The sequence below is a fragment of the Pocillopora verrucosa genome, chromosome 10 (assembly GCF_036669915.1).
Source record: "Pocillopora verrucosa isolate sample1 chromosome 10, ASM3666991v2, whole genome shotgun sequence".
Taxonomy (NCBI): Eukaryota; Metazoa; Cnidaria; class Anthozoa; order Scleractinia; family Pocilloporidae; genus Pocillopora; species Pocillopora verrucosa.
Window position 1 is genome coordinate 1,520,750 of NC_089321.1, and position 16,187 is coordinate 1,536,936.

A 16,187-nucleotide genomic window follows, 5' to 3' on the forward strand; every position below is an offset into this window, starting at 1 on the left:
TAGAAGTAGCACCCTGTACGGTCGGTCGTACGGTGTCAAGTCCAAAATTTTTCGGCTTGATGGGTTACTACTATTTCGTATAATTTGAGGCTAAGCTCCGCTCCGCTAGTACACCAGACTATGCAATTCCTTTCACATGCCCCCTTCCAAAACAAATATTAGACAGTTTGCGTTCTGTTTCCAAGCACCTAAATTTTCCGATTCTCTCAATATAAAGAATAAGAATCCAAAATGTTGGCACACTTTCTCTAAGTCTAAACTTTGAACATTACTTCTAAGTAATTTCCTTCCTCCCTTTTTTTTCCCTTACTTCTCTGAAGCTGTTTAAGTATATGTTTGTTTGAGTGCCTGCTTGTGTTGTTGTTGTTTTATGTGTCCTTTTTTATCCTAAATTATGCCATATAACTAATACCTCACTTTTGTAAAATATGAGAAGCCTGTAGCTCACATAAGCTTCTTGGTTTCTCTACAGGCTTCCTCACAAAATGAGAAATTTTCAGTTATATTACATTATATTAATGTATGTGTAATGTATCGCTTTTCCTCGTTTCCTCGACTGGCAACTCTTGTTTTGTCGTTTTATTGCTTGTTGATTGTTTATTTCTTTATTCTGTCATTTTTCAATTATAATATACCAATAGGAATAAAAGGAATTACGCATACATTAATATAATGTAATGTAACAGTGGTCGTGCATTATCGCGCTTGCCAGAAAGAAATTCCCGTAAAGGAATTTGATAGCAACTTGTAATGAAAGATATTTAATTTGGCCCGTGGATGAAAATCAAGCTTAGAAATGAATAAGGGAAAGAATTAAAGAAGAACCCTCTAAAATTTGCCTGATTCATTTTGTCATTAAGAGAAATTGCTAGGTTGGAAAATAAAATCGCGTAACGAAGACACTTATGCAGACATGAATTTCGTATGATGTCCGCGTTCCTCTCTGATCTTGAACTTGTGAAATTCCTTTGGGATCAAGTGTCTACTTCCCTGTCTCGAGACTGGAACGTTTGAAATGGATTAAAAGACTCTACCGATGCTGATTATAAATGGCAAAATGCAACCTAGGGGTTCTAAGACTCCTCTTTCTAGAATATCGCAGGGTGCCCACGACGCACAAAAACTTGAAAAGGGCTCATATTAAGCAATAAGCAGAGCCAACTTGCATAAAAATCTTCATCAATAAGAAGTGCACAGTTCTTGAGAAGCGTTAAGCAAAATTGTATCGGAGACTTTTACTTCAATGATGTAAAGAATGTTATCTAGAGGTCAATCAATTAATTACTTTGGAAATCCAGGGATACACTCTAGGCGTCAAACTGCTTAGAATCTTTCAATTTAACCTTCTTTTTAGAGGGACTCTCTTTTCTTGTTAACATCAATGTTTCAGACACAGATATATGCTCCTTTTGCCAGAATACTCTAGAAACACTAACTCACTATTTCTGGGATCGCCCGATAACGCATTCTGAGTTTGGAATAATTTACAAGCTTAAAAAGTTGTGCCTACTTACGGACTATACCCAATATGGCTAAACATAGCTTTTATTCAAGATTTAGCCCCTTGAAAGTACGACACCAGCGGATTCCGAGACAGAATTGAAAGGAAAAATAAAAAATAAAACGCACCTTTCGTCCTATTCAGGGACGCTCTCCCTGGTCTTATCATTGTTCCCCTCACCAGTGGATCCGCTGTAGCTGCAAAAGTGAGTTAATTTCTACTTTACATATATTCGCTCTACTCTAGAGTTAAAGAACATAAGAAAAAGAGTATATCACAGAGGGGCAGCATGATTGATTTTGACCGTTCTGCTTTCATGGATTTTCAACAAAGCTAAACACGAGTGTTTCACCGTTGTCATGGTACTCCTCAAGTACTTCAAAAGTACATTCTGAAAGGTTGTTATGTATGTGCTTAAGCCCTTGCGCACTTTACCGACAGTCCAACAAAACCAAAAATGAATTCGAAGAAACCCGATCAAATTCGTTCAATGATGGCCAGTGTCGGAGCTGAACCAGGACGAGTCACAAGAGACGTTATGAGTGTCACATGATACCCCGCCATTTTGAAAACCGCGAAGGGCCTAGGGGAGGTTTACTGACTTAAACGACACATACCTCATCCGGCCATCCTAGAAGGAAGGCATGGCAAGCACAATAAATACTGTTCGCGTAGCGATATGCATCTAAAATGAAGCCTCCTTGACAAGGTCACGAAGATTTCGTTCGAATATCTTTTCTACATAGGTGTTCAGTTTTTTTCCTCACGAAAGTAAATAGATCTAGATAAACCTGGTATTGAGAGATTTCCTTTACAAGAGGAGATTACATACTGCGTAGTTTTCCGACGACGTCTTTCCTATCTAATCGTTCAAGAGCATTTATGAGGATTCCCACTGTTGCTCCCTTTCCATTTCTTTCTCTCCACTTTTGAAGCACTTTCAATGCCCTTTCACGGCAGTCGCTGAGTTCAGTGTCCATATTATTCATCAGCTCTGGTAGCCCTAAGACTGCACCCAGGTCTCTCCAGTCTGCGCTTACTTCACCACATATTGAATATAAGAGGCTAGCAGTGACAGGAGCCTGTTCAAATCGTATACCACCAGCGGTGGCTGCAAAACAAGTAAATGTCATTTGAACAGAAATTGTGACTTAAAAAGAGCCGCAATAATTATAACTCCCAATTCCATATTTGATAATAACAAGTAACGACTTGAATATATCTGAAAGTATTTTTTTATAGGGTAAGATTCATGAATTAATGTATTTCAAAAATCACCTAGTTGTCCAAAAGTTTAACAGCCATTCTTTTACATTGACCAAACTGTATCAGAAATTAAACCTGCCCCCAAATGGAGCGTAATGGTTGCTATGGTTTCAGCATCAATAAGTGAAGAGGAAATAAATATTGGCTCCTAAATATCTTCAGTAGTCAAATCTGTGTTTAAAATGTTTACATTCAAATTCTTTTTTATTTTTGATTTATTTTAGTCTTTATTTTCCATGATAAAACCAATAAATAACATTAATTCGAAAACGATTCTTTAAAAATTTTCCCGTATAAGCCTTTCCACGGAAATAGTGATAAGCCGTGTCTTTTTGTTCTCGAAAATCGGAAAATTTGGAGAAAAAAAGTTCACTCCGAGCGCTAAATGATAATCTACTTGCTAACCTTGTTTGCTCAAGCCATACTGTTAATATATCGTATCAGGGCTTACCAGTTTGGCCGCTTGCCTTCGCTTTATTTCCGAAGTAGTAAGGCTTTTTCCTCAAGAATTTGCTTTGAACTTTTAAATTCTCTCTCGAGAATAATTGAGAGTTTTTAGCCTTTCTCTGATAGGTATCGGTCGATAACAGTAAACATCCCAAGAAAGCTATTACGCTCGTAATCTTCCCCGTCTTTCGTACGAACTGTTGCGTAAAACTTCTCAGGAATTTTTACTCAGGACTTCCGGTTCATAATTTGATATCCGCTTTTGGAAGCCAGACTTTAGGCGAGTTGCCTTCACTTTATTGGGTGTTTTTGCTTTGAGAATTCTCCCTCACACTATAAATTGAAACAATGTTAATTTTCTCTTAACCTATCGGCCATTTTGTTTTGTTGTGCTATCGCGACCCTCAGTCATTTCAAATTCATCTTTCTACACCCAATATTGACTTTCTTCACTCAATTTCGACTTTCTGAAATGTTTGGGGTGAATTGACAAGTTCTCGCCCAATGAGCATTCTGAAAGTTTTGCAAGTATATTATTAGGTCTGAAATTATATATAGGCGTGATTTCAAAGTCGAACGAACACGCAGAGTGAGTTCGATTTGAAATCAAAAGTATGATTTCAGATAAAAATTTCACGATACAAAGTTCAATCACCACACGATGACTTCTTTGACCTACTTTGCCTTTCATTTGATTGCTTACTTTAAACAACTAGAAAATCTGATTGGTTATTTTGTTTTTGTGTGGATTTCTTTCAATTTCACCTACCTATTCAGTCCAAAGTTTGGAATTCTTCAAATGCACAAGTTATGGCTAAATATTATATAAGTAAACGAATCATTCAAATTTGCCTGCCTCGATGGTTGCGAATGATTAAGATGTCTGGGCACTCTGAGCGATGTCAAGTATCATCTCTAGATAATATAAATTGCCTCAATTTCTTCAACATTCTAGAACCCATTATTTTTAATTTTTCAGTTTCTCGCAATATCTCATTCCATAAAATATTCTCGCCTCCCTACATCCCACCTAAAATAAAGGAATCAAACCTGCCATGGTAATTGAGAACCACGTTCATTAAACATGGTTGCTATGGTTTCTTTTCATTATTAAAGATTTCCGCATATTTTACTAATTACGTCTACATGAACAATCAATTAAATCGTAGCATTTATCTTCTTTCAGTGTCAAGTTACCCTTCTAAAAGTATTATTTGATGAGGGAGAAAATTCGGCAACGAAAAGCAGCTCTTGGCTTAGCTTCGCCCGTTGGTTGCAGTCGCTATGCACTAATCTTTTGTTTGTTAACACTCGTTAATTCGGGCCGCGAAGCATGACGAAGGGAATGAATATCCAAACGCACTGTCGTATTATTTAACTGATGTTGTGGTTGAATGCATTGCTGGCGCATTTCCGCAGAATTAATTACTAGTTTGAAAAATAAAATCTTGTAACAAGAACCGACTTCTGTAAACATGAATTTGATAGGTCGTTTGGGGCTCTCTCCGATCTCTAACATATAAATTTTCTTGGATGAAGTCTCTACTTTCCTGTCTTGAGACATGGATATTTTAAACGGATGATAAGGTTCTCTTCATGCTGATTGTGAATGACAAAATGTTGCCATAGACATTCTGAGGCCCCTTCAGTAAGCTCGCTATAACTTGTTTCTAATGACTTTTTCCCCTGCCTGAGGTTGTCCAAACGTCAATGACTTTTAAGTTTTCAACAACGGTCCTTTTCAAGACTACTCTCCCTCAAACGATCGGACTACACGATCGACAGTTATTCCTAGGTTCAAACCATATACTGACTATTCTTAAAGTAAGGCTTACCGTTGAAATTGAACCTTGAATGTTATCTTTTCCTAATATTTGTATTATCTCTACACTGACAGCTTAATTCGATTACACTACAAAGCCATTCGTTACAAACATAACATTCTACTTATATGTCCATGTTCTGTTGGATAAATTGTCGCTACCCAAATTTAGATAACGCTACATTTAGGGTCCCCAATAGGCTTCTTTCATCCCACGATCCCGACTAAAAATTATCTCCAAATCCCGCGATCCCGACAGTTTATACCGGCCAATCCTGACCCGATCATGAAATGTTGTCTTAGTCCATCACCTAAACGTAAGAGGGCCTTTTCGGTGGGTGATGATTTTCTCAACCAGCATTGATCCATTAAAGCCTATGGTCACCGTAAGGCGTAAGTTTATCTCTTTTCATCAAAATAATGAGATCGTTCATTTTATAAGTTTTAACAGTTTTGCAAGAAACTATAACGTACGCTATTGTCATGGTAACGACTTCCTTCCGTTTAACTTCGATCACGGACAAGCGTATTAAGGTCGGTATCAAAGAAACGAATAACAATGTTAACTTCAATCACGGACAAACATATTAAGGTCGGTATCAAAGAAACAAATAACAATGTTAACTTCAATCACGGACAAACATATTAAGGTCGGTATCAAAGAAACAAATAACAATGTTAACTTCAATCACGGACAAACGTATTAAGGTCGGTATCAAAGAAACAAATAACAATGTTACCTTCAATCACGGACAAACATATTAAGGTCGGTATCAAAGAAACAAATAACAATGTTAACTTCAATCACGGACAAACATATTAAGGTCGGTATCAAAGAAACAAATAACAATGTTAACTTCAATCACGGACAAACATATTAAGGTCGGTATCAAAGAAACGAATAACAATGTCAACTTCGATCACGGACAAACCCATTAAGGTCGGTATCAAAGAAACGAATAACAATGTTAACTTCAATCACGGACAAACATATTAAGGTCGGTATCAAAGAAACGAATAACAATGTTAACTTCAATCACGGACAAACATATTAAGGTCGGTATCAAAGAAACGAATAACAATGTCAACTTCGATCACGGACAAACCCATTAAGGTCGGTATCAAAGAAACGAATAACAATGTTAACTTCAATCACGGACAAACATATTAAGGTCGGTATCAAAGAAACGAATAACAATGTTAACTTCAATCACGGACAAACCCATTAAGGTCGGTATCAAAGAAACAAATAACAATGTTAACTTCAATCACGGACAAAGATATTAAGGTCGGTATCAAAGAAACGAATAACAATGTTAACTTCAATCACGGACAAACGTATTAAGGTCGGTATCAAAGAAACGAATAAAACTGTCAATAATTGTATAAAACACCATAGGTGCAGGTGACGGCAATCCCATAGTTCTTTAACGAGAGAAATAAAGAAAAATTAACTGAACACAATTCTGCTATTGAAGCGAATACTCCTTCCGTAGCGGGAACTTCTTCCGAGGTGAAAATCAGCCTCTCATTCCAAAGATGGAATGTCACCATCATCGCTCAAGGAATCGTATATTAATTTTCCATCTTCTTCTTCCGCTGTTTTCCTTGCTACTCCTCCAAGTGAGAGCGGTCGAGGCTGATCAGTTTGCTTGGCTGAATGTCTCTCTGATAGCTCTTGCTGTCGTTGTTTCCTGTGTGACAGAGCGCTGACGCACTGTAACAAATGTTTACTTTTTCTACTGCTACAAATGTTTACGCCCAGCCCTAAATTCCTGGATCCCAGCCTTAAATAGGTACAATCTCGAATCCCGAACTACCTATTAGGGACCCTCCACTTAAGTAAACAGGATAAGAATTAAGAGACCCGCTGTAGTCAATTTACGCCACGTTACACTTAGGGATGTAAGCGTTTTGTAGGCTGTTTTAACTTTCTGTGAAATGAGTAACCTAAATTCGATTGCATAATCAGTCATAATTTATGCGTTATGCTCCATTCGGTATTTTACAGGTCACCTCGCCGCATCTTCGGCAATTAACTTTGGACAGAGTAAAGACGCGCCAAGCTTAGTGCCCATGCCCTCGAGTAAAAAAATTTCTAAATGTAAAAATAAATGTAGCGAGCATGAGGAAACACACATTTTTTCATTGTTGTGATCAAAACGCAAAGATGCAACTTAATTGATACTTGCGGTATCAAACCATTGATTATGACAGGCTGAGCAAGAGCCGTGCGACAGCAGACCGCCGAGGGAGCAAATCACTGAGTGAACAGCAAGGATTGAGATGCACTAATCAGAGCAGTTGAAAAACTAATCACAGCAGAGCATCGTGCTTTATAAGATCACACATAACCAGCCGACCTCATCGCCTGAAGAAGACCAGCAGTATGCAGTCGAAACGTGGCGATCTACATCACAAGTGACTACATCGTGAGACAAACGAAAAACTTAGCTTCACCACGAGGAATAACCACAACCTTTTCTACGAAAGTAAGCAAGTTGTATCTTTTCGACTGAAGTAAGCGGAAATAATTCGCCAGGTGTGCCTACGGTGCTGCACATGCGTGACATTTTTCGGACGTTACATGTACGAGTACGTGATCTGTTTTATGGCCACAGTTTTAGTGCAAATATTTGACCCCTCAACACATTAGATACTCTTCCATGTAACGTCTCTAGTTTACTAAGGTCTTAGGACGCTTCATTGCATGGATTTGCCTTATGTGGCTAGAAGGCTAAAAGTAAATTTTCTCGTGTGTAATTGCTTTTGATTTCTCAATTTATGGTGTGGCAAACACAGTTTTTGAGAGTCACGAAACAAAAAACTTATCGGGACCTACTTTCATGTTCTAATGGCAATAAATAGCAGATGAAAACACATTCGCTTGAGAAATAAAGTTACAAATAACAAGGGTTCTTTGAAGAAAATAGTAGTAGAAAGGGTTTTAGTCCTGGTCAATAATGACTTTTCATATCCTACTTCCAAACTAAGAGAACACGCTAATGGAATAGGAGACGTACATATATGATAATGCAAGAAAGAAAATGAAAATACAAATAAAGAAAGAGGAGAAAGCATAGCAACCCGTGTTCCTCGCCCTTTAACAGAGTGCAGATATCTTTTGAGCCAGACCTACACACCTAAACTCCACACCACGCAATGAAACTCGAAAGAGTGCTGTGTACCAACTGGCTCACGTACACGCAGAAAAGGCCATGCTTTAAGTCACGTAATTCAACGCAGGCAACACTCGATCGAGAGAGATGTAGATTTTCATGCAGTTATAGAATGCTTGAAAAATTGAAGGTATTTTACGAATGAAGCAAGTAAATACACACAGAGATCTGCAGAATATTTTAAAATTGTTATCTAGCAGACAGCGTGAACAACGCCCATGAATAATTCCTACAAAAAGTCTTCGGGTCACGCCACAGATATTATTTTAGAGGAGTTCTACATGGAAATGTTCGATGGCGGTAAGTGACAACGACAACTTCTAGTTTTATTTTCGGAAAAGTAGCACAGTTTTTTAATTTGATCGAGCTATTAATATTTCACTTCAAGCGAAAGGGCAAAATTTCTGGTCTGTAAAAGCCGAAGTTGTCGCACACAGGAGCTTGTAAGTCAACCAACACGCAGCATGTGACTCCTAAAATGAGCGATAATGATGGTAAACAAACTATCTAAACTATCAAATTATAGACTAATGAATGTTTTGTGCCGTACAAAAGACATATTTGCTGATTTCATCAAATCTCCAAAGTAATAAACGACAGAAGAAACAAACGCTACGATTTTCTATCAACATTTCGCCTACATGCATCCCTCTAACGTGAAATTTTCCATTCCGACAAAAACTCTTCAAAGTTATTCACATTTTTTAGCTTCCTTGATCAATCATCTTGTATAAAGAGCTATAAAATTTAGGTTTATTTGCTCAAGTGACCGCCTAGAGCCAGAATTCCGTTTCATAAAGATTAATCTGATTACTGTAAAATAACATCTCCAAGACTATACATGAATTATAACATAATGCGGAGAATATCTAAACAATGAAGGGTTCTAGCTGCTATATATTTGAGGCCTGAGCATCGGTGCTGTACAAATCCACAAATTAAATGCCTCGTAAAAATTTAACCATCTTTGAGGTGGCTGGATACAAGGCATCATTTTAAATATCGTTACGTTACCTGGCTCGATAGATCCCTCAGAAATAGCCTCTGTGACTGTAGCTTGCAAGGCTTGAATTTCGCTCTTGTCTTTCGCTCCTGTTAATCATTAAAATTAAGGAAACGGAAAAATAAATCAAATGGAAAAGTATTCAAAACTGTTATTATTGGTTGGATTCAATTTCGGGTCTAATTCTTCACCTCCTTTATATTCTTATTTCACCCAAAGTTAACCACACTCGTTAATTGCTGCATCTGATCAAAGAACATCAAGACCCTTGGCGGGCTCTAGATAGTGAAAAATACATAACTGAGCTTAATTATTTGCAATTCCCTGTCCATATTTCCTTTTCGGTGAAGTGTGCCTTATTATGTCAAATCAATAAAAACTGTAAAAACGCTCAAACTTCAATGTTGGTAAACTCGCAATAATCACCTGAGCTCGCCTCCCACAGCTTTTTCCCTTTCTCATACTGATCCTCGGAAATAAAAGTCTTCAGCTTCAGCTCAGTAAGACCAAGTTTCTCCAAAACTTGTGGTGATATTAGCATTTCCTGGGCAACTGAATTAAGATGACCACTGCGATAATCTTCCCACAATCCTTCAAGGACTTGCAATGAACTGCATTCAACTGTTATATGCCAGCTCCCTACCTGGTCGTTACACACTCGAAGATGAAGTTTACACCACAAGTATCGAAGGAATAAATCAACTGATTCTTTAAATGATAAAATTACGCTCCAAATATCTATGTCTGGTGGATTATTTGGTTCAGTAGCTTGATTACGTCTTTGTGAGTGAATGTGCACATCTGATAGAAAAATAGCAAAATATTAACCCGCATTTGAACTTAAAAAAGAGCATTATTGGTGTTTTGTAAATCCACTTTTAAAGCAAATGTGTAAGGTCAAAGAAATCAAATGAAGATCTTCGGGGAAAATGGCAACATTGGAGGAACATTGAAGGGAACTGAGGATAAGGTTATTTTTGCCTGATGGAGACTACAATGTATTCTTTTACTAACCTACTAGCAAACTCAGTTTCTCGTCAATCATTACCAATCTATTTTTAACATCAATATCTTGCATATACCAGGTCTCTAGCTCTTCATTGCATATTTCCTCATCTATTGTCAAAGGATTACGAAGAAAATCATCAATGGACCTCTCCCACTCATCTCTCTTTGCAGGACTAATATTTGTCGCAATTCTTAACAGAGCCTCTCTAATTTCCTCCCAAAGACGAATAAAATCGCTATCAGATATTTCCATAGTGTGATGGTGACCATAAATCGCATTTCGATAATATTTTATTCGTATTAAATCTGCCACCAGACTGTGGTCTGAGCTGTTTGGTAAAACATCCCATCCTCTCGGTCCAGGGGGTGGGGTCAGGCCACAAATTGTCCTGAATAACTTGAAGATTAAAGTCATGTCAAAAAGCTTGGACGTGCCATACACCCCTGGGGATGGGTATAGACAAGCCCTCTCTGGTTTGGTAAGTCGTGCTGCTTTCAGCTGTGCCCGTATGACAGGATCAGCGAGTTTCAAAGGGAGATCAGCTGGTGAGAGAATAGAGTCGAACGTCTCACGGAAAAGCTGGACACCTCCACGCATCAGTAATCGCGTCAGGCGATGAAAATTTGCGCTAGGACCTGTTGATCGTAAGGCTTCTCCTGCCATGTCATAAATACAAATCCTAAAATCGAAAATGAATATGACAAGTAAGCTGACAAGTGCGGGAAAACCTTAAAGAAATTGATAACCATTAAATCAGTAGCAAGAGTTTATAGTGCCATAATATATATATATATATATATATATATATACATATACACCTGTTTTCAAAAACGTTGCAATTTGGAAATATACACGAAACATAGATACCTTTTGTTTTCTAATCAAAAAGAGACATTTTTTGATGAGAAAACAAAAGGTATAATATGTATTTCATTTTTTTTTTCACTTCAAATTGCAACGTTTTTGAAGATGGGTATATATATACGTAAATATATTTATAGGTGCTACTTAGCTTAACTTCCTTAGGGAAGCATGTTAGGAATGTGAAAAACAAAAGCATGTGCTTACAAGAGACTCATTATGAACGCGCATGAAACAAAAAAAGGCTTTCCTTTTGAACCACTTAATTGCGCCTTTCCGCATAACAAGTTCTATGCCTGTAGTCTCTCCGTGAGCCTTATTTTTATTTTTTATTACTTTATTATATTGAGTCAGCGAAAGGTAAGAATGTTTCATCAGGCCAGATGAAGTGAGCAATTGACAAGGAATTTCTAGTTGGTAACAAACCCACACTATTACTGGAATAATGATATACATGAAAAATTACGCGCGTCTGATTGGCTGAAAACGGGTGCATTTTTCATGTAACACGAGTGCAAAGTTATAACACCACGGGCAGACCACACTATGTGTTCGCGGTTAATTATTGTTGACATGACGAACAAAATCTATGGGGGTTATGAATAAAGCTCTGAAAATTGCATATCTAAATTACATCTTGGTACATATATCTCAGTGAAGTTGATTGAAATCTTAATCGACGCATTTGTGGTATTTTTTTCTTGAGCCGTTTCAAGAGTCTTTTTACGAAATTACTTTTGACCATCTATGTTAGCGTATAGAAGGTGGCATGTTGCTCGCATCAATCAGAGCGTCGTTTTCGTTCTTTGGTTTGAGAGGTGTTCAAATTTCAACGAAGTAATGAGGGATTCGGAGAGAGTGGTTCGTAAAATGGAATCATCTTTTAGAATAAGAAATGTTGGCTTTTCTGTGTATCACGCTGTGAAAATGGTGGATAGTTGCTCTAGAGAAAATGGAGCCCTGTGCACTGTAGCACGATCATGGTTATTGATCCTTCACGACGAGAGTTAGAGGAAATTTTTTTAATTAAATATTGTTTGAGGTGTTGATCAATTGCACCAAACATTTTGATTTGAGCAGTTCTTTAACGGCAAGCTGTGTTGCAAGATTCATGATTTGTTGAGTGGGCCGACCCTTGCGAACTGAATTCCCAGTTTTCTGGGAATTCCTAGGAATTCCTAGGAATTCTCAAAAATTCCCAATTATGCAAATGACCCTTGCAAACTGAATTCCCAGTTCTCTGGGAATTCTCAAAAATTCCCAACTATGCAAATTAACTCTGATTTAAAAAGCTTGGAATTACTGGGAGTTTCTGGGAAAGGAAGACTCCAGTTTTGTGAGGACTTGGAATCCCTAGGAATTCCTAGGAATTCTCAGCTTTACAAACTACCTATAATTTAAGAAGTGTGGAACTCTTGGGAATTTCTGGGAATTGAATTTGAGGCAATTTTAATACCCTGAGGTCTACATAAATTCTAAGAAATTCTCAATACCTTGAATGTGAAGGTTTTAAGAAAGAGTAATTTCAGAGGCTTAAAACTTTGGCTCAATAAAAGGTATGCTATACAAAACTTACCAAGAGATATACATACATGTACATGTTTATAACTTAAAGATCATGAAATTTATTACTCAAACTAAGTTTTAGTAAATCTTTACATTAATATGGATTTTCTCATGAACCAGCTGTCAGTTATGTTAAATGGAAATTGCCAACTTCCACAATAATTAACAATAATTACATTGTTATCTTACTTCCCTAACCTACATTACTGGTTGCCTTTGTTAGAAAACCTTGGAACAGTCAAGCTCAGTTGCCTCAAACGCTGTCAGAGACTTTTTGTTGACGATACTTTTAGTAGAAATTTCATGCCTTAGACAAACAAATTCAACACCTAATTAATCTTTCTTTTTTCACGATTGTTGTTGCTGCTTTTTTTTTCAGTTTTTTGCTCTATTTTCATGACTAATTGCTGTAATTTGTTTTGCTGTTTTTATTCTTACAAAACATTTTTGTAAGAGTTCCAATACTTGTGGATCATCCACACACTTTGCAAACATTTGGCATGCAGACAAGACAGAGGTAGTCAATGTTCCCTTTGAGGAAAAACACCTTTTATATGACGTCTTCAATTTACTTTATTTGAAACTCTGATCTGAAAATATTTGTCAACAAGACTTGTTAGTAGTGAGAAGTACCAACCAAGTTTCGTTTCATAACTTAATTTCTTAAATGTCCCAATCACTGGATCTCCCAAAAAAATATTACATCTTTTTATTTTTGGTGCAAATTACAAGTCCTTCTTTATATAAAAATGAAAAGTGCTAGTCACACTTCAATAATAACAGCTCTTAAGTTTACTTGTTGTTCTTCTGTCTGTCAGCTATCAACAAGATTGTTTTATACTTCGGGCAGTGCATAACTATTTGTGGACCAGAGTTCCAACGCACCTCTGTAATCGCATATAGCTACTCCTGTCTCTTGTACAAGTGTTTCTCCTTTGTAAGACGCACTCTACTCTGTTGTCAATACTGCTTTAAGTTCAGTGGAAACGACTGACTGAGGAATCGAGATGGCGGTGTTGGAACGTGTTGCTGAACGCTTGCTACGGTCAAGCTTTGTAGATTTAGGTACTGGTTCACTGGGATCATCTATGTATCTCTTATACTTCCGAATGTGGTATGCTTCTTTTATAAATATGAGGGTAAAAGACGATTTGTAGTCGCATTCAAAACTGTGATTGGCTTGTGTTATTTCTCACCTTTGCCAATAACACAACTCAAGTGAGTTTCGAGTCTTTGTTTCCTCGACAACTTTCGGCCACAAATCGTGCATTTGTAATACGATCGATTCTTTTCGATTATTTCTACATAGAGTGAGCTCACATCTTTATTTATACCAAGCTATCCATCCTCTAGAAGCAGAGAATCGGTCGGAGAAGTCAGAATAAAGTTGGGCGCTTCTCTTAACACTGCAATCGGCAAGCCAGCGGATTCACTTTGCTAGCCAATGACAAGTCCTAAAAGATCCACGTGATGATGCCCGTGATCGGAAACAAAGAAGACTCCATTTGGCGCTCATCTTTGAATGTACTTTTCATCGGTTGATCGCTTTTCTCAACTGTTTTGCTTAATATAACATTTCTAAAGATAGCTTTTATTGTGGTTCAATGGGAAAACGAGAATAGCGTGGGTGTTGTAAAAGAGAAGAAAGTCGTTGGCGCCGTGGAGTGAAAAGAAGGGACAACAGTTGACATATGGACTGGTACAAACAAGGGTCGAGTGGCCATCTGTAAAGCTACGATTTTGAAAGTTTGTGGTGAGTAAAAATTGCGATATTCGTTACGTGATCAAAATCTTATAAAAGAATAGATGTAGCGGGTTGAATTAAGCTTACATAACGCTCGGCGCAACTGAAACTAGAATAATTCTGAGAATCGAATCGGTCACTTGCATGCCGCGGTTTCTTAAGCTTATGTTTTACAATGAAATAAACCTATCAGTAAGGTTTCAAGATTCCTCTAGTCACGTTTGGGAACATTCAAGATTCATAACAAACTTTAGTACATAAAGAAGCCCTCCTTGGTAAAAACAAAATAATGTATTCAGCCCTTTTTTAGTAAAATCCATGAGAGAGATGTACTAACTCCAATATAAAAGTCACTCAACATAACAGAGATTTCTCAATTTGAGAATCCAATGAATGCCCTTTTCCTCATAGCCATCTTAAAAGCCTGGTCTGAGCTTTAAACATACATATTTTAATTTATTATTTTTTTTCAAATTCAGATGTCAAGGAATCCAGATACAAAATGGTCAAGGTTCTTGTTGACAACCTCATTCAAGGCCAACTCATTGTGAGCCCAGGAAAAAAAATACAAACAGTACAAACAGCAGCTAAGTTTGCAGTTTAGGATAACTTCATTCTAATTTATTGTTACAGTTACAACAAGATTTTAATCAAAAAATCAATTTTATTTGTCTGTAATTAGCCCCTTCACTCCCAAGAATATAACTATATAAATATAACTTAAGATATTGTATTTTATGGAAAAGAATCAACAGATTTTATTCACAATTTGTGTCAAACCAAATTTAATGATTGATTAGAACTATTTTATATGAATAGCTGTAATTGAGGATTAATCTGTATGAAGTTTTCAAGAAAAGAAAAATAAATCAAATTCCATCCTAATATTACCACACATTGATGTTAATAATTAATCAAAAATATTTTACATGTAAGCCTTAATTAAGCTTCTAAATAAATTTCATTGAATACTTAAATTTTAGCTGGGTTCTTTTAATTTAAAGTATTTATTTTATATCATTAGCCTCAAATTTTGCTTAAAATTCCCAGCAATTCTTAAACATTCCTAAAAATTCCCAAAAATTCCCAGAAATTCCCAGAAATTCCTAGGAATTTTTTAGATTTACAGCTTTTCAGGGAAAGTCATTGGTTCTCTGAGTTGGCATTCCTAGGAATTCCTAGGAATTCCAAGTCCTGTTGGCTATAAACTTGGAATTTCTGGGAATTTCTGGGAATTTCTGGGAATTTCTGGGAATTTCTAGGAATTTCTAGGTTTTTAGAACCAGAGTTGTTATGGTTGGGAATTCCTAGGAATTCCTAGGAATTCCCAGTCCGAATTTACCGTGAAAATTCACACCTTTATTCCTAGGAATTCCTAGGAAAATCCTAGGAATTCCTAGAAATTCCAAAAGCCACTTCGCAAGGGGATTACATTTTTTCTGGATTGGTTTGCTCTGTGGTATCTCTAAATGAATGTCTGAGTAAAATTAACCATGGACGATTTTGTGTATGTTTTCGATGGCTGGAGAAAGTTATCTTGTGGAGTCGTTTGTGTTTGGCCAAGGACGATTTCAGATACCATCGTTACCATGTTTATTTAATTTTGTTCTCTGGAATGAATTATTTACGGAGGTAAGTTAATATGACGTGATCCGCTAACGTCGAAAATATATGAAGTCGAAGGAACAGTTCTGGTCTCAGTCCGCATTTTTGTCAACAAGAGAAACACATATCGCTTAAAAAGATGATAATAAGGACCACGTGCAAAGCTGTTTCTCGAATATTGCGC

At 36.9% G+C, this 16,187-nt stretch overlaps 1 protein-coding gene across 3 annotated transcripts in view; it reads right to left on the reverse strand.

Annotated features, from left to right (window-relative positions):
- LOC131781083 (paramyosin) overlaps positions 1–16,187 on the reverse strand; it is a 58,686-nt gene that overhangs the window by 39,876 nt on the left and 2,623 nt on the right. For all 3 annotated transcript variants that reach the window (XM_066173653.1, XM_066173652.1, XM_066173654.1), the window contains exons 2-6: positions 10,233–10,906; positions 9,645–10,019; positions 9,230–9,307; positions 2,334–2,612; positions 1,630–1,698 (exon numbers count right to left, since the gene is read on the reverse strand). In XM_066173653.1, coding sequence (XP_066029750.1) covers positions 1,630–1,698; positions 2,334–2,612; positions 9,230–9,307; positions 9,645–10,019; positions 10,233–10,906 — 1,475 coding nt within the window. The remainder of the gene's footprint in view (positions 1–1,629; positions 1,699–2,333; positions 2,613–9,229; positions 9,308–9,644; positions 10,020–10,232; positions 10,907–16,187) is intronic.